At 41.2% G+C, this 24,517-nt stretch overlaps 1 protein-coding gene across 2 annotated transcripts in view; it reads left to right on the top strand.

Moving 5' to 3' along the window:
* Positions 1-24,517, top strand: part of PLXNA2 (plexin A2) — a 440,886-nt gene that overhangs the window by 409,518 nt on the left and 6,851 nt on the right. The window contains exons 25-29 of one of the 2 annotated variants that reach the window (XM_033152909.1): positions 636-795; positions 992-1,095; positions 13,662-13,761; positions 16,226-16,437; positions 17,480-17,649. In XM_033152909.1, coding sequence (XP_033008800.1) covers positions 636-795; positions 992-1,095; positions 13,662-13,761; positions 16,226-16,437; positions 17,480-17,649 — 746 coding nt within the window. The remainder of the gene's footprint in view (positions 1-635; positions 796-991; positions 1,096-13,661; positions 13,762-16,225; positions 16,438-17,479; positions 17,650-24,517) is intronic. The other variant, XM_033152910.1, reaches the window with a different exon arrangement.

The raw sequence follows: 24,517 nt of genomic DNA, 5'->3' as shown, positions 1-24,517 counted from the left end.
GCCCTCACACATGTTCACTTCAGCAAAACTGGCCCTCTTTGAAAAACGTTTGGGCCCTAGACCACCTCATTAGTTCCTGTTTTTAACTACCGGTAGATTTGTGTTGTGTGTGATGCGAGAGACATTTTGCAAACCAAGAAAATCTTTAATAAAATTTTTAAAAAAACCTAAACCTGCACATTTAACTGCAAAAACAGGACAGAGTTAATCTGTTAGTGTCTAAAAATAAAACACGCTTAAGCTGGACAAAAAGCAAGCCATCCATCCGTAATCTGAAGGGATGAACCAGGCTTTCCAAAGCATTATGTACATCACCCATGGGCATCATCCATGCACAAATTTTATCCACCTTCCCAAGGGACAGAGAGAGCTACAGTAATTGTATATATGCAATTGTCTAATTATGTAGACTACATCTCTGCATACTTACAGATCTAGGTCTCCACATGCTTTCTATGAAAAGGAAAATCAATGTTTTTTAAATCAATATCAGCTTCCCTGTCTAATTAGGACTTAATTGTGAACAGGCATTTTTATATCTCCAACTTAGGTTGAGAATTCCTGTAATATGCAGGTGATTTCTTCCTAGCTTTTCTGAGTTCATCTTAATATTCCCATTCTTTTCTCTTTTCTAGATCTTGAACTGTGTGAATCCAGACAATGAGAACAGTCCTGAGATTCCTGTGAAAGTGTTGAACTGTGACACCATCACTCAGGTCAAAGAGAAGATTCTGGATGCAGTGTATAAAAATGTCCCATACTCACAAAGGCCACGAGCTGTTGACATGGACTTGGGTAGGAACATCCTTGCTTTGGGAAAGAGCTACTCATGGAAACGGGGTGGGAGCAGCAGTTACGCACAAATCAATAGAAGAATAATTTAACCCATTCTTCCTTTCTTGGAGGTTCAGCATTGCAGAGAACTATCCTACCAATGAAATGCCTCTGCCTCTGTCCTTGAGTGTCTAACATTGTCTTCCTTCTCCTACAGAGTGGCGGCAAGGCCGAATAGCACGTGTGGTCCTTCAGGATGAAGATATCACCACAAAGATTGAGGGTGACTGGAAGCGGCTAAACACCTTGATTCATTATCAGGTAAACAAGTAAAGCCTAGAATTCAGCCCACAGGAGTCAGCTGAGCGGAAGACAAAGCAAAAAAAAAAACCCCACAGAAATTTAATTCCTCTGTATCTCCTCTAACAAGACAGGCAGAGAGAGTCACATTCTTATGATAAATCGGAACGGCTCAATGTGTTCACGTATTAAAAGGGAAAACAGCCCTGACACACATCTCACAGGAACAAGCAGAGCTGAAAATTGACTAAATTAAAAATGCCAGCCATGTTCACAAGACAGACAGCATATGCAGAGGAGCTGAGCTCCCAGCGCTAAGGATACCGAGGCCAGTGCAGTAGCTGCCCTGTCAGAAGCGGAGGGCTGGAATGTGACAGAGGAGCGTGGGGGTGAAATCTGCCACGGGCTGCAGATCATGCAGCTGGATAGAGCGATAGTCAGAACAAATGTCCCGAGATATTAGGCTGCATGGGCAATTGGTTTTCCACCAATTCACACATACAAAGCTCTGCTACAGCTCAATTTAGGGAGACTGGCCCATTTCATATGTCACTGTCTCCATACTGTGAAGATCTGGGCTCAGTTCCCTGCTCTGCCACAGAGCCAATCTGTGACTTTTGAGCAAATAATTGAGGAAATAATTTGTCATGCCATGCAAATTCAGTGTTGATGAAACTTGCAAAGGCTGCATAAGCCAGAAACTGGTTAATTATGTTGCATTGCAGATCACCAAGTATGAATACTCAGCCAAGCCCATCCGCTTATCTGAGTCTGGAGTGATACACAAGAAATGTGTGCATTGGAATGGAACTGTATTAGCCCTAGGTGGTGGAACAGCATTCCTAAGGGCAGGTGTGCTGTCCTAGTAATCCTATCTCCTTTGTCATTTGTTTCAATTGACACTTCCATTCCTTTACAATGAAACCTCCCACTTAGTAACTTTTCTTATTATTCATCAAAAAGGGTGGGAGATTGACTCTTGCTCAGCCAGGTACTTGGCATTTAAGGTAGGAAGGTGGTGTGATTTTTATCAGGTCTACAATTTTCAGATCATTTCAAAGGATTTTGTTAATCCCTCATGGCCATAAATTCTATGAATTGTTTGATTCTTCTGTGTGCATTATACCCTAAAACAGAACAGATTTCCTCAGCACTTGCTCCTTCAGAAGTCCTTTTCAGTTTGTCTTAAATTTAGTCCATTACACAGCCATGTGGTGGCTGTCCTTTGCAGTAAGTCTGGTGGTGGTACAGTAATCTGCTGCTGTCCATGTTACAAATGCCATCATCTCCACTGGCTTGTCAGGAGGGAGGGGTACGCAGGATAATTCAGCACTTATCCTGTGGTTATGTCCACATGCCCACAAGCATAGAAATAAAAAAGAGAAAAGGTAAAACTGTGTTGTTCAGCCCAATAAATGCATAATACTGCTTGAAACTGAAAATCAGAAATGTTATTTGACTGCATGTATCTCCTCAACATAAAGTTCCTCCACATGCTAGATGTATGAAGGGGTCCTCTTGTAATTACAAGGGAGTGGAGCTGCATCACTCGCTTGTTCTGCCTAGCTCCACCCATCCATCCATGATTTCATAGATTCATAGAATTGTACAATTAGAAGGCAAAACAACGGAATCCTTTTGCCCAATGTGGGGCTTGAGCCTATGACCTTGAGATTAAGAGTATCATGCTCTACTGACTGAGCTGTTGTCTACACTGATTTGACTGGACAACTGCAGGAGGAAAACCTATACATGCAGACCTCCTTTTGCATAGATTTCCTCAGAAGTAGAGCCCTCATCACACAAGGTTCACATTGAAGCCTGTGCACACTGTTGTCTATGCACATACAGTAAACATTCCCTGTTGCAGATGCCCATGCTCAGTACGTTGACTTTGGGGACAGAGAGAGAAAGCTATGTGATTTGGGGGATAGGGTCAGCACTACAGTCTCACTCTGTAGTAATCACACAAACACCCCTTAAATTGCAAAGCATTTCCATTTTAGTAACAAAGGTACATGCCTGAACTGCCACATTGCTTTTCCTTGGCTCTCTTCCTTTTACTGTTTCTCAATATTATTAGATTGTATCCCTCATAATGCTCTGTGCTCCACTATCCTCTTAGAAACAAGACAAGTGGACACACAGCATGCATGTGGATTTCCCCCCCAAGAAATTAGGTTCCCAACACCCTTCTTTTACTGTAAATATGTATCATTCACTTGTGTATATCAGTTAAGTTATGTGCTTGCAAATGCTACACTGGTTAATTGAAAAGGCATGACAAGTGTATACCACTTTACTATATTTAGCAAACTTTAAAAAATATTTTTTCTAAATCTGTGTGTCCAGGAAGCTAAATGCATGTTGAATCCTTTGCATGATATAGGTCTGCATGAATTTCAACATGAGCCAAGTGAATAAATTACTGTCTCTTTGTGATGGTCAAAAAGCACCCAGGTGAATCCTGTGCAATCTTAAGCATGTTTATTCAGAGGTAACCCCAACTTTGTTAAATTAAACATTCCTTTGTAAGTGTAGTTTGGATTGCAACCTAAGTTGCCTGTTCTAGGAGTGGTAACATATTCTTGCCTGCTGTTTGAGCAGTAGGGTTTGTGTCTACTACAGGGATTTTGGGGGCCACATATACTGTTGGTGTCACATGCATAAACCATTTATTTATCTTCAGTCAGCAAATAAACGAGCCAGTCTCCTAGATGCAGCTACTGGCAACCTCTGCAACCCTTGCAATTCACTGCTTGATAACCCCATTTCCCCAAAGGATTCAGCCTTGTAATGTGTGCAAATGACATTGTCCAGACAAGGATTGCATGGCAGAGGAATTCAATGAATTTTCAATTGCAGGTGCTGATTAGGGTGAAATAGAGAGTGCACTAGACTGAGAGCAGATTTAACCCTTGCTGAGATAGGGTTACCTTACCACCAGTGAGCCAGTGGTTAGGAATATTTTACAGGTGAGGGAAGGATTGGAAGAAGGGGCTGACTGATGATGTTGCAGCTGCTTTACATTTTCCTGTGGGAAAGGAAAGGGGCTTGCTAACAGGTGGCTGTTCTCTGGCTTTATGCAGTTTTCGATTCGTTTTTTTAAAAAAATATCCAGATGTTTATGGAGTGAAAATTCTCTGAAGGGTCCTGTTAAAGTTCTGTTTCTTGGGTCAAACCAATATCTGGATAAAAGATATCCAACCCCATGTACTGTCCTTATTAGTTACAGTACTGTATTTTTATAGACCACCCAGTGGCATAAGTTCTTGGGCAGCTTATAAGAAGTAAAAGAGTCACACTGATTAATAAAAATGAAAGAGCAAAACAAATAAATAGCATCATAAAAACTTTAACCCACAGAGAAAGAAATAAGGCCAATTATATATCAGTCACTGAGCCCATATTTTAAAATCACAAATTATTTTAAAGACCTGGGCAATTAAAGAAATTACATCTGGTGCTTAAAAGGCCATAAAGAAATTGTCAAGCAAGCCACTCTAAGGAGGCTATTCTACAGCCAGGTTGCCACCACCAAGAATGCCCTGTCCATAGTAGCCGCTCATCTTGCGTCATTTGAGCAGGACCTTTGAAAAGGATCTTAAATTCTCAGTAGATATATGCAGATGGAAAAGCTATCTTTTAAGTGACCTGGCCCCAAGCTATTTAGATATAAAGCACAACACTCTGAACTGGGCCAGAAACGAACTAGGAGTCACTACACCTGATAAGGCACTGACATAATACGATAAAACATATCTTGTGACCATATTATACATATTGTGGCTCTGTTTTAAACCGAACACACACACACACATCTGTGCACACAGTTCCCCCTACTATGCTAATTATTAGCTCCTCCAGCCTTCCAAGAGGAAAAATGGACTTAAAATGAAAAACCTGCTTCCCTCCCTGCCCCCAACTGAGATTCAAGAGAAGTAGAGAGTTGGAGCAGCTGTTCTATCAGTGGTCTATCATAGAGATTCATTCCATATATGTTAATTGGAAGATCTCAGGATTCCAGAATGGAAAAGCAACTAAGGAAGAGAGGTTGCTCCATAGAAGGAGAAAGCACTAGGTGAAAGGGGGGGGGGGATGCAGAGTTGGGAAGGATGAAGGGCGAAGTAGTAAGGAATTCTGGACAACGATGAAAAGTGAAGCTTCAGTAGTTAGACAAACCGGAGTTTTGCTTCAAAAGAAAATGTTATCTGATTGAGGAGAATGCAGTAGGCCTATGTACCCATTACAGTCCTTCTGATTCCCTCCAACCCTACAGTCCTTCGATGTAAGATTGCTGATTAACCTATTTTAGCCTGCCTGTTTCTCTTGAACTTTCAGCTCAAAATAAATATTGCTTCTTGAAGCCTTTCAAAGGATTCCCCTTACCCACTGTAACCCCTTCTCTATATGCTGTACAAAGAAGAAAACACTTTAAAAACATTTCACTTTAGAAATCTAGCCTTCTTCAATTGCTTTCATTGTTATTGTTAGAGGCTTCAAGGAGACCCTCTTGACAACTTATCCGCTCACAAAACCAAGCTTTAAGGCCAGCAGCACTTACTGGCCCAGGACTGCCATGGTTCTCAGTAAAATAAAGAGCAGATGGGGGGGGTTCTCCCCCCCCCCGTAGATCTTGAGAAGTGGGCAGGTCCATATGACATTATGAGATAGCATCAGTGGTACTATGTTCAGTCCTCATAAGGAGGACTGTTTCATAAGGAGGCAGGACATACTTGTGTTTTTGTTTTGTTTTTTGGTTAAGATAACCTGTTCACAATCCTTGCAATTTTAAAGTACTAGCAGACCCATGCAGGAGAGGTGGAGTGCACAGCTACCATAGAATTAAAAAAAAATGCACTTGTGCAGGTAGAGGGAAAGTTTACCAAATTGTGGGTAGTGCTTGTGGGTAAGGAGACAGGTTTTATGCTTTTCATCACCATTTCTTTTGTTGGAAAAGCTGCCTGAGCAATCCACATGTGAGTGGTACTGTGGAGAGTGCTAATCCTCCAGGGGGTGCAGGGGGGATAAGTGAGAGGAAGGAATAAAAGAGGGGCATTTTTAAAGCATGGGTAGCTGTTGAGGTGTTCATAAAAACTTTCCAGTTGGTGCCCATATAGCAATCACACAGCTACAGTCATATATGACTCACCATTGCCATAGAGGTGCTTGCAGGGGGCTGTGGGGGACAACTATGGGGATAAAACCATGGCAATTATTGTCACAAAAATGTTATTTCCTTGCAATAACATTTAGGGATGCTGGCAAGAGAGAAGATGTTTAGATCCCCTAAAACAATTGCAGAGTGCATGTTTTTCTGCAATGGTAGTAACTTAGAAAGGCCTTTAAACAGGGTGGTGCCCCTTGTTCCAGTTATAATACAGATTGTTAACCCAGGCCAGTATCCTTGACTGCAGTGCAGTATGTGAGGAAATAATATACCTCATAGGCTACTGTGGGATTACCAAGAAAGTCACCCCTGGACTGTAATGCGTCTGTAATGCCCTTTGCTTCTGTTTTGTCACGTTCCATTTTGGCTGGAGAAGGAAGAATCCATTGTAAACTTTGGCTGGAGCAGAAGGGCACAGGCAACTCCTGTGACAGTGCAGGTGCATCATCATGAGCCAACAGCATGATGGCAATTGTGGCAAATTGCACAGAAAATGCTCTTGCCTGTTTGTGTTACTGTGGAAGTGTGGTCGAAGAGTTCTTGCCAGTGGTGCAAGGTCTACACACACACACACACACACACACACACACACACACACACAAGCACAGGGGTGTATTCCCACATGTAATTTGTGAAAATAAAAACATGAGAAGCAATTGTATCCATGACATTATGTAAGTCAAATGCAGGTGTGCTGGGCTACTTCCAGGATTCTTCATACAGACAAACCCTTCCTTGTTTGAAGCTTTTTCATGAATTAAATTCATACTGTTGGAAGGAGTTGTGTCAGCAGCATTTTTCAAGGTACAGAGTGCTTTACAGCTCTCTCCTGTTTTATCCTCATGGCTGCTCTGCAGAGCAGGTAAAGCGAAGAGATCATGACTTGCCCACAGCCACCCAAGGAATTTTCATGGCTAAGCAGGGCTTGAGCAGCTTTCTGCCCTGTCTAAAACCAACATTTTGCCTACAGATCAAAATGCAGGCTTCTGGTCGTAGGTTTGCAGACTGGTATAATATAGTACAAAAATGCAGGCTAAGATTTCTGCAAAGCCACCTCAGCTGTTATTAAAGGGAATGGAGAAGTGGGGATTTTCACAAGCAGCTAAGTAACTAAAAAGCACAAATTCCCTTCACTTTGAAAATCCCAGCCCAGCCTACATTTAAAATGATTGGGAATCAACTAGTATCCAAATCCCTTTGGTAATGTGGAAAGTCTCAGCATTAATAAATAGCTGGGGCTATCACCCGCTCTGCCAGGATCATGTAAGGGCTTAAATGCCCTGTTCTTTTGTTCTTTCGCTGTGCAAAATCAACCTCTGTTGTGGCGGCATGTGTGCTGTCGTATGCATGTATTCAGTGGCAGTTGCCTAAGGCATGCATTTCAGGGATGCTAGCATTTTGCTGTGCTCCTGGTTTGTCCTTTACATTAATCAGCCCATTGCCCCAACTGACAGTAATAGCCGTTTCTATTTCATGAGTATGAAAAAGCAATAATTTGCTGCCAAATGTGCACAATCCTTTTTTAGCGTATACCAGATCATTTAGCAACCCAACTAGAGATTGCTTAAGCTGCATAGAGCAGCTGGCCTTTCTGCGACAGAAGTCTTATCAAAGTGACACTCTACAAATGCTAGTCACAATTCTGAGTTCATTCCTAACAAATTTTCTTTTCACTTTCGGTAATAATGTTCTTTTTAGTTATCAAAATTACAGAAGGACCGGACAATGCAATGAATGCGGGTGTGTTCTAAACAGGGCAATCATCAGGTGTGCACAGTTTATTATTCAGTCCTGAACTGAGGACAATTCATTTTCCTGCAATAACTGAGTGCCCCATACCATTTAAAAGTGGCATACATTTGTAGCAAATTGATGCTATTCTTTTGAAGGACCAGGTGCACAGTCTGAGGGTGCTGCTGGACCAAGTACTGCTTCTGGAATCTCAGGTGACAGCTGTGACCAGAAGTGCCTTTTATCATTTTAAGTTGATTTGCCAGCTGTGGCCACTCCTAGGAAAAGATCGGCATGATGCATAGCTTGGTAACCTCCACAATAGAGTGCAGTAGCACACTCTATGTGGGTCAGCCTTTGAAAACTATTCAGAAACTTCAGTCTAGCTTGCTGGTGACTGGGAGACAGTGAGAGCACATCACATGTCTACTGGAAGTCTGTGGTGGCTCCCAATTGGAATACAATTAGAATAGTTACTTTTAACCTTAAAATCCCACAACCTTGATAACACACATGAACACAAGAGCAACTTTGCTGGATCAGGCATCCGAAAACATACAACATTAAGGTGTTAAGATGAGGTTTTTGCTCTGAGCCCTTTCCTTACCAGAAGAGACATAGAGCAGACCCTTCACAGTTGTAGCACCTGTGTTATAGAATTTCCTCCCCAGGGGAACTTGGACACTCTAGATCTGTTCTTACCTTTAGGCACCTGGCCAAAAGTTTTTTTTTAATTTCAGTATGCATTTTGGAGGTGCTTTTAAAAGACTGATTTACCTTGTTGTTTTATTGGGGGGGGGGGGGGGTTACATGTGTTGATTTTAATAGTTAAATTGGTGTTTCCTTCTGTTGGGATTTATTGTTTGTTCTCATCCTGAGCATAGGTGAAATGACAAGATATAATCTGAAAACAAGCATTCATACATATATTTTGTAGTCTTCCCTTTTCTTCCTGCTATAGCAATATACTAGGCTACTGTGAGGCTTGGGGTCACCACCCGGCATCTCTGAGCGTAACCTTGAAAAATGTAACGGTGCATTTACAGTAAACCCTGTGGCCTCAAATATGAGAGCGAGAGTTTAAAATCTTGCCCATAGCCTCCTGTTTACAGATGCTGTCTGTCCTAGTTGCTCCCTGTTCCTCTTGGAAATAGGCATGGCTACCCTGCTTAATACTGTGCTCCCTAGGTATGCTCTGCCTCCTACAGAACAAGCCCAGGAAAAAATGGCTGCAGCACCCCCATTATCAGGACAATCAGGCTGTCTAAGGTCTTCATATGGCCTAGGCTGGTTCCCACAGTGGCTGATATGCCAGGCTTCTAACCACAGTCCTTCTGTAGAAGCAAATTTCAGCTCACAGATCATTCTTTTCACACATGCAAATGCTAGGTGCAGGCTGTGGGGGTGATGCTGAAATCTAATATCAGATTGAATTTTGAGAGCTCTAACTTAAGGAGTTACTTCAGAGCTGCCCTATCCAATTTGAATTATATTGCCAAATACGTCTGGGTCTTCCAAAAAAAAAAAAAAAAAAAAAAGCTTAACAACTTTTTGATGGGTGGATGGGAGTTTAACCAGAGGGCAACATAGGTTATCTTAGGCTCTACGAGGTCATTGAATGACTTCAGCTTTTGTGGATTTTTAATGCAGCCACAGAACCTCCAAAGCTGTTGAAGAACATAACTGTGCACATAATTGCATCCCTAGATATTTGCATGTGTTGTATAAGTGACTCACACGGCTGTACGGGACTCCTCTAGTGCAGCACCTCACCAAATAGAGATGCAGCCACAACACAAATCAAATACAGTTCAGGTACCATAGAACTGTACGGGCACTGTACAGTTCAGGTCAGTGGAAAGCTACAAAATCCCCATTTACTGTTTCCAAGGGCCAGCATATTGCAGCATGTTGTTAATTTAGATTAGCAGTCCCTTGAAATGTACACCATTTATTACCAATTGCAATAAATAAAACTGAAAATGTAAGTGCTCTGAAAACAGATTGAAAGATTCAAGAAGATTGAAAGGGGGAAATATAGCTTTCACAAATGCGTCCTATTACAAGAAAAATGGCTTGCCCTCAATTTAACATTGAACAATGTATAATTGCATATGTAAGGTTAATTCCAAGGCGGCAAACCAAGTCAATGGAAAGCTGAAAGCACTAAGGAAAGAGAGATTAGAGACTATTTCCAATTAAATATTAAGGATAGGGAAGAATAAGCAAAACAGAAAAAAAACCAGATGCCCTATCCAGTAGTTCACTTTCGTCATTTCATGCACGTGAACGGAAAATGTATTCCCCAGTTGTTTTTATTGTTTCTTAACCTAGTAGGTTTTTTAAAAGGACTAGGAAGGAACTTCACTGAATAACTAGTGCCTTTTGCGTGCATTGTTTTGGACAGTTATGAAACTAAATGAGCTAATGAGCTTGGAAGGATCATAGAATTGTAGAGCTGGAGGGGGCTACAAGGGTAATCTAATTCTAATCCAACCCCCTACAATGCAGGAATCTTTCACCCAACATGGGGCTCGAACCCACGTTCCTGAGATTAAGAGTCTCACGCTCTACCAACCGAGCTTTCCTAGAGCCTTCGCTACATAAGGTACATGTATAGAACTGGCAGGTAGGGCCCATGCATGAGTAAATTCACATGGCAATATGAATTAGATATCATCTGTTAAAGAGGTACTGTTAGGAACAGTTTGGGATACATCGTTTTACCCATTCCTGTCATAGCGTTCTGATGTTACATGGATCAGGTAGAAAGCACGACACTCTGTTGTAAAATATGTACACCAACTGCCACTGGTGTCATCGCACGGGTTCTACAAAGATATGGATGAAAACTGAAAGACATCCATCAGTTTCTCCTTCTTCACTAGATTTTAGGTTTGGATGGATATGTGTGAAGTGGGCTGGAGCATGTGCATCAGATATTACTTTAGATGACAAGAACAAGCATTCCACTGAAGCCTTGGATGGACGCAGAGCTGCAAAACCACTAGGTGTTCGGTTACCCAGGGATTTAGTACTTTGACACTGGTGGCTAAGAATTTGGAGTATTTATCAAACCCTGTTTGAAGTGAGAGTATGTGTGCGCATGTGTTGTATTTGGATTTTTTCTTTTTCTTTCGGTTAACTACAGCTCTGAAGAAACTCTGCAAACCCTGAAGCCTGGGAGTGATTTCTTTTGTGTGTGAACTGCCTTTTGTATTTCAGCTGCTGGAATTAAACCAAAGTGGCAGCTAATAGCATCATAAGAAAATAATATGATTGTTGATCGTTCCTTCTAGAGACTTATAAATTGGGTGAAAGGATGTGGAGGAGGAGAAATAACAGAGGGACAAAGTGTTGTGCTTGCCAAATATAAATACATTATTCTTGCTGCATATCATGCTAGGCCCTATTATTAATAGAAGGAAAAAATAACATTTATAAAATAATAACTTCTGTAATGAAGGGCTTCATGGGCCTCCATACATTAGTAATCGTTTGCCTTTTGCTGAGAACTCTAGTGCTTATCACTGATGTAGCGCTTTGACAGCACAATCCTATGTGTGTCTACTCAAAAGTAAGCCCTATTGAGTTCAGTGGAGCTTTCTCTCAGGTAGTATGTATAGGATTACAGCCTAAACTCGCAATCTTTTGAGTTCTCACAACATCCCTGTGAATGAAGCAAGGTGTTGGGTTTTGACCGAGGGTTGTTAAATTCAGATCAAAATATTTAATTGTTGTTGAGACAGATAAGCTAAAATAATATAAGACACCCTTACATGCTGTATTCTAGATACAGAAATAATAATTAAAAGAGGGCTGTGACATCCTTGAGTCTGGTTTATTTCTTTATTATAAGTATTTTTTCTACCACCTCAGGGCAGTTTACAAAGGAATAACACAATAAAAATGTAAATAGATTTTTAAAAAACCATGCACAAAATTATAAAAGATTCATAAAACAGAATGATTATAATTGTATCTAAAAATAAATATAAAAGGACTGAGACTCTTGTAGGTAAGAGCAAGACTGGTGTCAAGACCAATATGCAGCATTTCAAAATAAGAATCTGCCTAGTCTTACTGTTTAAACAAAGATATATCATTGACATCATGTCTGCACTTCAGCACTTTATTGGCTAAGATTTGAATCATAGAATTGTAGAGTTGGAAGGAGTTCAACCCCCTGCAATTCAGGAATCTCAACTAAAGCATCCATGACAGATGGACATCCAACCTTGGCTTTAAAACTTCCAGTGAAGGAGAGTCCACCACCTCCCGAGGAAGTCTGTTCACTGTCGAACAGCTCTAATTGTCAGAAAGTTCATTCTGATGTTTAGTCAGAATCTCTTTCTTGTAACTTTAAGCCATTGGTTCAGGTCGTACCCTCCTGAGGGGGAGAAAACAAGGTTGCTCTATCTTCCATTTGATAGCCCTTTAGATATTTGAAGATGACTATCATAGCTGCACTCAGTCTCCTCTTTACCAGGCTACACATGCCCAACTCCCTCAACTGTTCCTCATAAGCCTTGGTTTCCAAACCATCTTGGTTGTCCTCCTCTGCACACATTCCAGCTTGTCAATATCCTTCTTAAATTGTGGTGTCCCAAACTCGACACACTACTCCAGGTGGGGTCTGACCAAGGCAGGATAGAGTGGTACTATTACTTCCTTTGATCTGGAGATCGTACTTGATGCAACCTGGAGATCGTATTGATGCAACCTAAAATAGCATTAGCTTTTTTTGCTGCTTGATCACACTGTTGACTCATATTAAGCTTGTGGTCTACTAAGACCCCCTAGCTCCTTTTCACATGTACTACTGGCAAGCCAGGTTGAGTACCTTCAAAATGAGCAGCTTTTTAATGATTTAACACCAGCAGTGGGGTGATTTGAAAGGGTATAGGCCCATCCAAACTCATTTAAGTCAGGCACAATTCAAGAGAGCATTCCCAGTTTGAATAGCTTGCCATTTAAATTCCCACAACTGTTCCACACTAGGAGGCTGTTAATACAAATCTCAGAGATGTAAAGGTCTGTTAATGAAGATAAGTTAAAAACTGTATGACTCTCAGATTTATAGGGAGGGTAAAATTAAATGCTACCACTAAAACCTGCTATAACAAAATCTCGTTAGTGTTAATGTTCATTTATGGTTTGACTTCCCCAAATTTAATTCCCCCCTCCTTTTTGGTGCATTTGTGGGACTGACAATTTAAGATCTTGAAAGATGATTTTATGACTTGTTCTGCTGTAAATCAAACTTTTAAAGTTCATAAAAATGGTTAAAATAAAAAATGGTTTAATATGAATGTTTTATGATCCATAACATTATTATAGCTGTTTTATTCCCAGTGCGTTATTGCTTTAATTGGGTTGCTACAATTCTTGGGAATCTCAATTTTTATTGGAGTAAATGTAATCCTAAATCAAATGACCAAGAATGCCCTCAATATGTTTCCCCACCTCCATTTCTCAGTCATTTTATTCAGGGATAGAACAAACCAACAAGGGAAATATATCCTTTGTTTTCTCATTGGTCCTCTGGCACCATGTGCCGTTCCATATGTGTCTGCCAAACTTTCAGTGTACTTAGCTAGCTGGACTTTGTGAACACCTTTTAGGGCAGAATTTCTTTACAATATTCCATTGCTTGCTTATCTTTTGTGCTCCCTTCTCCCAACAGGTGTCTGATCGCTCTGTAGTGGCCCTTGTTCCTAAGCAGACCTCATCCTACAACATTCCCGCCTCTGCCAGCATATCACGGACCTCAATTAGCAGATATGGTAAGAAGCAAAGTGATGTGATGTAAACTTTCCTTGAATTTCCAGATTAGTGGTCTAATCAGCTAATTGTGCCAGCAAGCTTTTTAGAGTTCTTACCTCTGGCTCTGAGGCATGGGACATGCTATCTTTTTATTTTTTGTATACAAAAAATCACTGGGCAATCACTGGGCACAGTCCAAAGCTGTACAGTAGCTTTGATGCACACCTAGATCACATCACATACCAGGGCTGCCCCTTTCTGTCTTCAAGGGCTTGTCCACACCTCTGTTTGCCTTGCCACTGTCTCCCAGGAAAACCAGAGTTTACTGCTGAATCAGACCAAATGTCAGTCGGGTTTTCTATGGATTGCTGTTTGTTCTGATTCAGCTGTAAATAGCGTGTTTTACAGGGGAAAGCTGCAGGGCAAATGCAAAACTGCTGGGACCTGTGCTTTCTAGGCATGTGACAATAGAAGTGTGGGCGAGCCCTGAGTTATGAGTTGCTGTTCCTGTGAAATGGGACTATCTGTGTGTATACCAGAACTAGAAGCATTCTCTTAAAGCAGTTACTCCTACAGAACTGCTGTTTCTTCAATTCTGTATTTGAAATTTGTTGCAATGGGTGCTTATTTCAAATATCCAGGGTTCTCAGATGTCCCCACTGAAATTATCACAAAATAACCAATTTGATAAGAAATTAGGCAGGCCAGCAAAGGACCGATTCAGATGTTATCCTTTTGATGTGTGCACCAAAACTTGTGCAATTCAGCATTCCCCACTCTGCTGTTCTCTGGATGTTTTGCCATGGCTGTGGGTTGGGCTGCTGGGAGATGTGGTCAAAAACATCTAGAGCAGGGGTCCCCAAACTAAGGCCCAGGGGCCAGATGCGGCCCAATCGCCTTCTAAATCCGGCCCGTGGACAGTCCGGGAATCAGCGTATTTTTACATGAGTTGAATGTGTCCTTTTATTTAAAATGCATCTCTGGGTTATTTGTGGAATCAAAATGGGATTAAAATTAAATAACAAATTTGAGAATTTGGACGTATTTATTTTTGCCATCTGTTTCTGGCAAAAGTTTGTGTTGAATGAAATAATTGCTGTACATATTCCTTTAATAAAAACAATGAGATGTTTTGCTGAAGTTACAGGTAAAATGGATTTTCAGCTCTTTCATTCTGCTGGCTGGTTTGTGAGGAAAAGGTCTAAGTACCGTCCACCTCTATTCATCAAAATTTCAAAATATTTATGTCAAAACACCAAAGGAAAACTATAAATGGAATACTTTGTAGAGACAGCACCATTACAACTATCTGCAACAACTTATCTCTGCTTGCAACTAACTGGGTGTGCATCCACATTCATGCACATTCTTTCCCTCAAAGAATTCTGGGCCCTGTAGTTTACCCTCCACAGAGTTGCTATTCCCAGCAACCGTTAACAGTGCCCAGAATTCTTTGAGTGGGAGAATGCTTTGAATATGCTTTAAAGTTATGGTGTGTACAAAGCCCTTTTGAGAGTTCTTCTGGGCAAGGATCCCTGTTTGGGGGGATAGAACTCAAGTTGTATCCAAGCAATATCAATATTGAACTGTTCAGAGTCAGAAGTTGACATTAGAGCATTTGCACACTAAGTCTCCACAGTTGTTGCTAATATTGATATTGATATCTCTGATTGCACAGATGGCATGCAAATGAAGCCATATTTACTCTCCCTACATTTGCATTATGTATTGGTGCAAAGCTGGATCTAAAAATAGAATGATTCAGTGCTCTCACCCCTTAATTACATCCACAGGAATATTCATATTTATCTGAGCATTAATCAAGAGTGAAGCTTCAGAAAATTTTGTAATGATTCATTCACTCGCCTCCTAATTTATGGGGATCCCTTTAATCCTACTGTCACCCAGAAGGGAAGAACAGCAAATTAAGAAACTAGCCTGAACTAGTCATAGCAAAACAAGGATTTGCTTAAAAACAAGGCATAAGAAATATCAAACAGACAGTGGCTAGTCTAGCTTTCATCTACTGCCAAAACAAAACAAAACAAAACCCTGTTCCAGTCCCCTGTTGGATAATAGTAGACTCCTCACATGGCATGGGCAGATACTGCACATTTTGTCATCTTACCTTAAGCTTCTACTGTGTGTGGTAGATATAGTAGCCAAGATTACTTAGGTTCAGAAGGCTTTGTTTTCAGTTCTAACTGGATGGCCACCATGTTTCACCTAATCAGTTCTTTTATTCAAGTTCAAGTGTGGTTGTACATAATGGTGCCCATATCCATCATAAAATACAGAAAATATCTGGAGTATTTTGCAATAGAGTGGATGGCAAACTGTTTGTGAAAGACTGTGGCTTGATAGTGTGTTCACATTTTCATTACTCTTTAAATAAGCCACTAAATTTGCCTTCACTGTTGGAAAATTATGGACCAAGTAAGACAGAGATATAACCAAGCCTGTTTTCCTTTTGTGCATCACCAGCTTCTTTTTCCTCCTGCCCAGATTCCACATTTCGGTACACAGGCAGCCCAGACAGTCTCCGTTCCAGGGCTCCCATGATTACCCCAGACCTAGAGAGTGGGGTGAAAGTCTGGCACTTAGTCAAGAACCATGACCACGGTGACCAGAAGGAAGGTGATCGGGGCAGTAAGATGGTGTCAGAGATCTACCTGACAAGGCTGCTTGCTACAAAGGTAATAACAATTTCTGTTGCAAAGCCCCCAAAGCATCGTCCATGCAAAACTGTGGTATATTAACCAATAATGTTAACAAAGAAACATCAAAATCTGTTTGAGGAGCAGCATATTAACTGGCCACCTGTAGAGCTTTGTGAAAATGAGACCGTTGTTCTCATTATGCTTTTGGGTTGCTGATGAATAGGTGAAAAAGCAACCCTCTTGCACCTTAAATGTCACCCCAGGGTCCCATATTTTATTGATACTTGACTGGCTGGTCCAGCACCAGAGTTTTGATCCTGTATCTCTTTTTCATCAGTGCATGAAGCAATGGTAAGACCATCCCACAAGTGAGTTAATATTATTATTATTCTTCCCCTGAAGATACACTTGTTTGCTCAAGCATTTGCTAGGTATTAATGCTGGCGCTTGTGGTGATTTACTATTTTAGTGGTTGTTGAGGTTGTGGGGTTCTCCATACATCCTTTATACTGCACACTGACAATGATTTGCGTTCATCATGCTCTGGGGGCAGTCACACGTGATCTCACTTCCAATACTTTTTGTAAAAGTTTTGGAATGATCACACTGCTTCATTTCCAATCAGTATCTATCCTGTAACTTCATGCTGAAAACTTGTAACTTTTTATATTGCATATATTATGGTTTCCTTTATCCTGCTTTTGTTGCAGACAGCAGTGGGGAAGCACCTATAATGCCAAACCATATATAATGCACTATTATTATCAATAACATGCTGCAGATACACCTGCAATTAAACACCAGTCTGGATAATATATATAAATTTTTGTGCTGTCTTTTAAAGTTTTTATTTGCCGCATTCTGGGATTCTTTGTAACAATGAAGACTGAGTGACACATGTATTTTAAATAACTATCAGTTATTAACAACAGGGGCAGCTTTAAAGTCTGTAAATGAGTCTGTGAAGTTACTGAGGCTGGTTCAGCTCAGCCCTGCCTATCATAATACTGTCCTGCAACTGCCTCTGCTGATGATTTGTGGCCAAATACCCTCACACTCTGGTCTCTGCTCTCATCAGGGTACGCTGCAAAAGTTTGTGGATGACTTGTTCGAGACCTTGTTCAGCACTGTGCACCGAGGCAGCGCTCTCCCACTGGCCATCAAATATATGTTTGATTTCTTGGATGAGCAAGCGGATAAGCACGGCATCCACGACACTGACGTGAGGCACACATGGAAGAGCAACTGGTGAGAGGGGTCAAAGTTTATGAGTGTGGACAAAAATTGCTGAGATACGGGAATGTGTAAGCCCTTGTGGTCAGAGCAGGGTTTGTCTCATTCAGTTGGAGGCCTCCTAAGCCTATCACAAAACTGTCTAGATCACGTCCAGCTTGCTTTCTGAAGGCAAACACAGTTTCTGATTCTCCATATGGCTCTAAAAGTAGACGGAGACATTTTTTCACTTGTGAACTAGCATGCATTTCATAGGGCCTTAGGCATACATTTTTCACAAATGTATCAACTCTACTGCAAGTATTTCACTTCTGGAATCTAGCATCTTGGGCATTATCCAACCAAATAGATCCACTGGCACAAGCATTTATGCTTGTGCAATAGAACATCTCCTCCCTCTCCCTGTATGCCCCCTGAATTCCCTGAACCCTCTACAGCAGATTTGCAAAGGTGCAAGGAGTATGTGTGGAGAGGACAGGGAGAAATTCTGTTGTGCAAGTAGAAATCCTTCTGCCAGCAGATCTATTTAGTTGGATACCAACCATTGATTTGAGATGCCTGAAACATCCATGTAGGTTTAACAGTGTAGCTCTGCTCCTGACGCAGCCATTTTATACTGCTTTGCTATCCTCCCTCAGTCCTATTCATTCCCAGAATCCATCATGCATCTGTGTAAGCTCACTCCTGATTTGAGTCACTGATGCTCTACCCAGCCATTTGAGTTCCAATGGCACAACAAAAGCTTTGCCAGCACAGCCCCATGGTGCCTTGCGGAAGCTTACATGGTGCCACAGAAGAAGTCTATATAGCAGAGTCTTCCACAAAGCAGTCCCCTTCCTCCTTAATTTAAAAGCATAATCTCACTTTTTTAAATGGGAAACATCAGTAGGGCTGCCATACGTCTGGGTTTTCCTGGACACATCTGGGAATTCAGCTGGAAAATGGCACCCAGGCAGATTTTCGGCAAATCGGGAGAATGGGGAAAACCAGATGTATGGCAAGATGGGTTAATATTAAAAAAAAAAAAAAAAAATCTTTAAAAATTCAGGTGTGAAGGAGGACAAGTGAGGGGTGTGGTCTGGGGACAGTTCTGAGGACCAGATAGAAAGGCCCCAGGCATGAAGTCTGTCCCCTCCCCCACTCTAGGAGAAGCAGGTAATATATGTGAGCAAGAGGAGTGTAGGATGGTTGTGCTTCTTGAAAAGAATGAGAAGGAAAAAAGGAAAGGGAAAGGACTTTGTATCACAGCAAATAACCACCAGGGAGGCTGCAAACCACCTCTGGTATGTGTTGAAGATAATAATAAGATAAAGCCAAGGAAGAATATGCTCTGCTGGATATAACTGGGCAGTTCTGGGCAAACCTGAACTGTATTGAAATGGCTTGTTCAAATTCATAGTGCAGTGGAGCAGGTCTCAGCAAATTCAGAGACTCAGATTAAAGTACGTTTATTGTCTACAAGCCTTTCAAGCTTGAAACAAACAAAAGAAATAGTTCTCCTGGAATACTTATTTCGTTACTCCTGAAAAAGAAGGTGGATTTCATTGTGCTCAGATCCCTTTCTAACTAGGTACTTATTCTTACTGGGAGTATTTAAGTAGAGTTGCTGATTCTTTTCCTGTTCAGCTCTTTTTTTCTAATATTTTATGCAGCTTTATAGTTGTAGCACCATCTGCTTCCCTCGGACAACAAATTACGTCCTTGGTGTCTTGTGCAGAATTTAGTGTGTTTAAAACTATTTCTCTAGCACAGAATGATCAGATTTCCTTAAAGATCAGTCACATAAAAACCTGCCAGCCTCCCTATCAGATCAGCACCAAAGCTACCAAAAAGAAATACAATATCAGTTTTTGGTCTGCTGGCCTGTCAATACTCGCATGGCCACAACCTACATCCTGGTTGATGGCCACACTGGCAGAAACCTAAGCTGATAGTAGCCTAGTTCATCTGAAACTATAGTGACCATTTGCTCAACAACCAATATAAAGAAGTAGCTGAATCAGGAATGATTTTCAATGTTTGAAGTAATGAAAATCGACTTCTGAGCCTTTCAGGACTGAAGGTACAATAAAGGACACACTTATTTCTACTCCATCCAGCAGAGGGCCCTGCTTCACCAGATTCACTATTTTGTTCTTGACAATGATAAAACCCTAACACTTCAAAGAAAGCACAAGATTTGCATTAGGAAAGTGTGGAATAATTTGACCTCAACGTCGCTCGGTATATAGCCATTTATTTTCAGGACAGAGGCTTGGGATTGATTCCTACCTGTCTCTCTTTAATTATTCCAGCCTTATTAATTATTCCATTACTTGATAGTGTTATCACATCTAGAGCTGATTGAGTGATGCTCTCTCAGTCAGCAGAGCCAGAAACACAATCCATGTTTGCTGAATTTGCAGAGAGGCACCTAAAGGGCAAAGGCAGCGTTCTCCACTTTATCACTGTGAAGAGGTGACAGGTTTTGGAAAAGGCTGGACAGGAGCTGAGGAGGGAAACCAACATGAAGTCAACCTACAAGTGCAGTTGTAGCTAAGACCAGGGAAGGACAAGGGCTCAGTGGAAGAGCATCTGCTTTGCATGCAGGAGGTCTCAGGTTCAATCCCCAGCATCTCCAGGCAGGATTAGGGGAGATCCTTATCTGAAATCACAGAGAGCCACTGCCATCAGTGTAGACTATAGACAGTATTCAACAATAAGTGCCAAATGTTCATGAATTTCATAAGTCTCATTTTAAACCCTTATCACACCCCTGTACTTTTTAATAATAATAATACCTTTATTGTCAATATACAACCTGTGTACAGTGAAATTAACTGAGCCCCACCCCACAAACACTCAATCTCATTGCACTCTGTGTGCTTGTCGCACAACACACCAATCCCGAAAGTCAGTTGCACTATATTATTTTCCGTTCAGCAGCCTAACAGCCCACAGATAGAAAGTGTTTTTTGGCCTGTTGGTACGACTGATTATACTTCTATATCTCCTGCCCGAGGGTAGAAGATTAAAGAGGTGCTGGCTGGGGTGTGAATCATCCCTGAAAATTTTTCTCGCTCTCCTAAGGCAACGATTCCTTGCGATGTCATCTAGTGAACTCAGGGGCCAGAACATGATATCATGTGCTGTGTTCACCACCCTCTGTAAAGACTTCCTGTCTGTGGCTGTCAAACCAACGTACCACACTGTGATACAATACAAGAGGACACTTTCTATTGTGGACCAGTAGAAGGAGGTCATCAATTGTTGTTTAACATTGTTCTTTCGCAAAACCCTGAGGAAATGGAGTCTCTGTTGGGCCTTCCTAACCACCTGAGTTATATTGTTTTTCCAAGCGAGGTCTTCACTAAGGTAAACTCAGGAATTTAAAGGAAGAGACTCTCTCCAAACAACCCCCCCCCCCGATAAACAACGGGGCTTATGGGTGTGATGTAGGGTGGGGCAGGCTGTAACTATTTTGTAAATAAATTTTTATTGGTTTCCATAGATATATTGCAAGATCTAAGTAGACAAATTAAACATTGGCATAACAATTACTTGATTGCTGGTGAGATCCCGAGGGGGAAGCCTGTTACTTATTAACATGCAGGTTCGAGAGCTTCCCCACTCTGCAGTTTGTCTGTCCAATGCCCAAAAACCTTAAAAATGAACTTTTAGGAGATGAAAGAAAAGTCTCAAAGGGGCTATTGGAAGCAGAACAAAAACAACCTGAAAGGATAGTTGTTACTTGCCTTAGTTGTAACAACTACTTAGTTCGGTGATTTCCAAACCTTTTTATCACACACGAACCACTTGAAAATTGCTTGGGGTCTTGGAGGGCCAATTAATAATTTTTCTGCCTTTCGTAGCAATTGTAATGTGCAATCGTATTTTTACAGACGCACTACAGATCCCCTGAATGTGGTCCATGGGCCAGTTAGGGGACTCCTGACTTAGTTTGAGAATCTAACAGATGTGACTGGTCAAGTAGCCACTTCCCAAGTGTGTTTGATGAGTTTCAGCCAAAATCTTGCTTATGAGATAGGTTTTCTGAGAGGAGGTCATGCTTCAATCAAGTACAACTGATTCAAGCAGCAGTTTATTCCACACTTTCAGAAGAATTGCTGCTTTTACATCTTTCTCTTGGCTTTTATTTTAGGATTAAGAATTCCCTGTGTTAGAAATTTACCATTGGAAGGAGAATAAAAGCTCATACGTATACCAGGCATCAACCCCCAGACAATGTGTGTGTTGTGTGTGTGTTCTTCAATCCCTTGTGGTTTGAAAAGCCTCTAATCATCCTGTCTGCCAAAGCCAGATTCCCTGCTAAGGCAGTAGGGAGCTAAAAACAATTTAACAGAAGCTTTAGAGGAATGAGTTATTAGGATAAAATGTTGGAATCTGGAATAAAATGACACATCTTAATGCTACCAAGTGGCGCTGATGAGTAGAGATTTCCACCCCCTGTGGCTTCCAGACCCCATGAGCCTTTAGTACGGAGAGATCCTCAGCCGTAGCTGATCTCTGCATATAGCAGCTGGGGGTTGGGGGGGGGGGATCTTGAAAAGAGAGACAGACACTCCTGTATCCAAATTCCAACCGGCACCCAAATCTTCCCCTTTCAACTGTGATCATGCAAACACACAAAGCTGCCCTACACTAAGTCAGATCATTGGTTCATTTAGCTCAGCAAAAGTGTCCACTCCCTCCCTGTCATCTGAGATATTTTAACTGGAAATACCAAGGATCAAACCTAGAGATAGATTAATCTCTTTCCAGCTCATGTCATTTTTGCATCTTTTTTAACCATATAGTGGTCCCTTCCATCTCTGCATTAATCTGTGAATACATGTCTTAATTGTCTCAAAATGCATCTTGAAATACATAATTCAATATCTATTTAATTGTGCAATTCCTCTCAAAACACATTGTTTTGATTTATCTCAAATTTATTTTGGTTTTTTTTAAAATAAAAACAACTTATTTTGGTATACTCAAACTGCTAAAGAACTGTAGCACAACATTTGGAGAAATGCACAGTGTATTGCATGTGTTCCAATCCACACATTAGTCCAAGAGGTCATTTGGTCAGGGTAATTTGGTACAGCAATTTGTGAAGACAGAATTCTTCAAATCATCTTAGTAGGGCCTTGGATTTTCTACATGCAAAGTTGGTATCCTGCGATTGACCTGTGGCCCTTTCCCGAGTACTCAGATCCTGCCACAGCTGGACTCAGGAAAAGGAAAGCAAGAATGTAATATTTATTTCATGGTTTTAATTTGTATGCCTGCCAGATTGCAGAGACTTGCAGGAAGCATTTCTGGAGTGGGCAAGTTCCCCTTTTTGACATGCTTTTTGGCAGCTGCTGAATGATAAATTGAGGGTGTTTTTTTTCCAATCCTCGCTGCCACCACACTGCCAGCAGCAACTTGCTTATGTGAGACAGAACTTGCCTCTTTCCAAATCTATCTAGTCCTTCCTAGTATCACACCCCCACCCCCCAGTACATCTGCTACATTTGGAGCTGGCTAGTAATTACTGAAATCAAATAAATATGCAGATTGAATTTAATGCAGAGGGTATCATAATTGATCTAGAAAGAAAAGCATGTTGTCCCAGGCCTTCCAAGAAAAAAAAAAAACTTAAGATGCCTTGCACCTTTTCTATGGGATTCTCTTATGCCTCTTTTGGATTCGTTCATACCCACAGCACACATACAGCCTAGCAAATAGTGCTATCTGCCAGGGGGATTTACAAATGGGGAATCAAACTCACTGAGATTTAGGACCATGCCCAGCATTAGCAGCAGATTTTGGGAGTTGACCCAAGCTGCCCAGACTATTTAGTGCTAGAGCACCATATTTTTTCTATCCTGGGTGTTGTCCCTCCACTGAAGGAGGGATTACTCTTATCCCCTGATTGTCCCGAAGAAAGAAAGATTTAAGCATTATAGTGTTCTGAAGATTGAGGTGTTTTGCTGGTGCTGTGAAGGTCAGTCAGGAGAAGTGTTGAGTGAAGTAACTGAAAGTCACTGAAAGAACAAGGTTGGTAATTTGTTGGGAATTACACTCTTTTGCAGACTGGGAAATGCTTATTGGACAGAATCCAAGTTGGAACAGCAGAGAAACAATCTAGCTTAGCATTGGGTGCACACAGTAGTTCATCTTTATTAAAGCAGGATTCCCTGTCAACACACTCAAAAGCTAGCAGGAAGTGGCAGCTTTGTTTTGATCCTTCCACAGAAGAAAGTCTATCATATATTGCAGATGCCTAGGATTTAGAAGGAAAGCCTGTAACTCGCCGTCCAAGAGGACAGGGCAACAGGCAGTCATCCTCTGCTTTTTGTGGCAGGCATCTGGCAAAGCAGTAAGAAAATGGCTAAAAGTGGCCTATAACTTTGTAGTGTGAAACTGACACTGCAAGTCTTGAGCTGCATGAACAATTGGGAGGAGGGGTTCTGGAGATTTGTCAGAAACATGTCTCAGTGTTGCACCTCATCATGAACACAGTCAAAAGAAACCTGCCTGTGGTCATGTTCCACTGCTGACACAATTTAAGGAAAGATATAAGGAATTAGCCCCTGTGAGATACAGTATTAGTAAAATGCAGTGTGCAGGAGTTTAGCAGCCAGTCAAGTTTCCTCAAAAACTACAATGCTGTTTGTGACTTATTCCTGGTTCAGCTCGTGTATTTATTTCTTATGTCTTTAACACAACTGATCTATTCACTATAGAACAGAAGCCCAGAGGCAAAATCTCCCTGGACAGGTATTCAGGAGGGAATCAAGCCCACAGTGGGCAGTAATTTCCCCTGGAGATGCGTGATCCCTCTAGTACATTTTATGATTATGTTTGTCAAACCGAACTGTTTTTTTAAAAGCTGGAAAATAACACATTTCCA

This window comes from Lacerta agilis, chromosome 6, assembly GCF_009819535.1.
Source record: "Lacerta agilis isolate rLacAgi1 chromosome 6, rLacAgi1.pri, whole genome shotgun sequence".
Taxonomy (NCBI): Eukaryota; Metazoa; Chordata; class Lepidosauria; order Squamata; family Lacertidae; genus Lacerta; species Lacerta agilis.
This window is presented reverse-complemented; position numbering and strand designations above follow the sequence as displayed.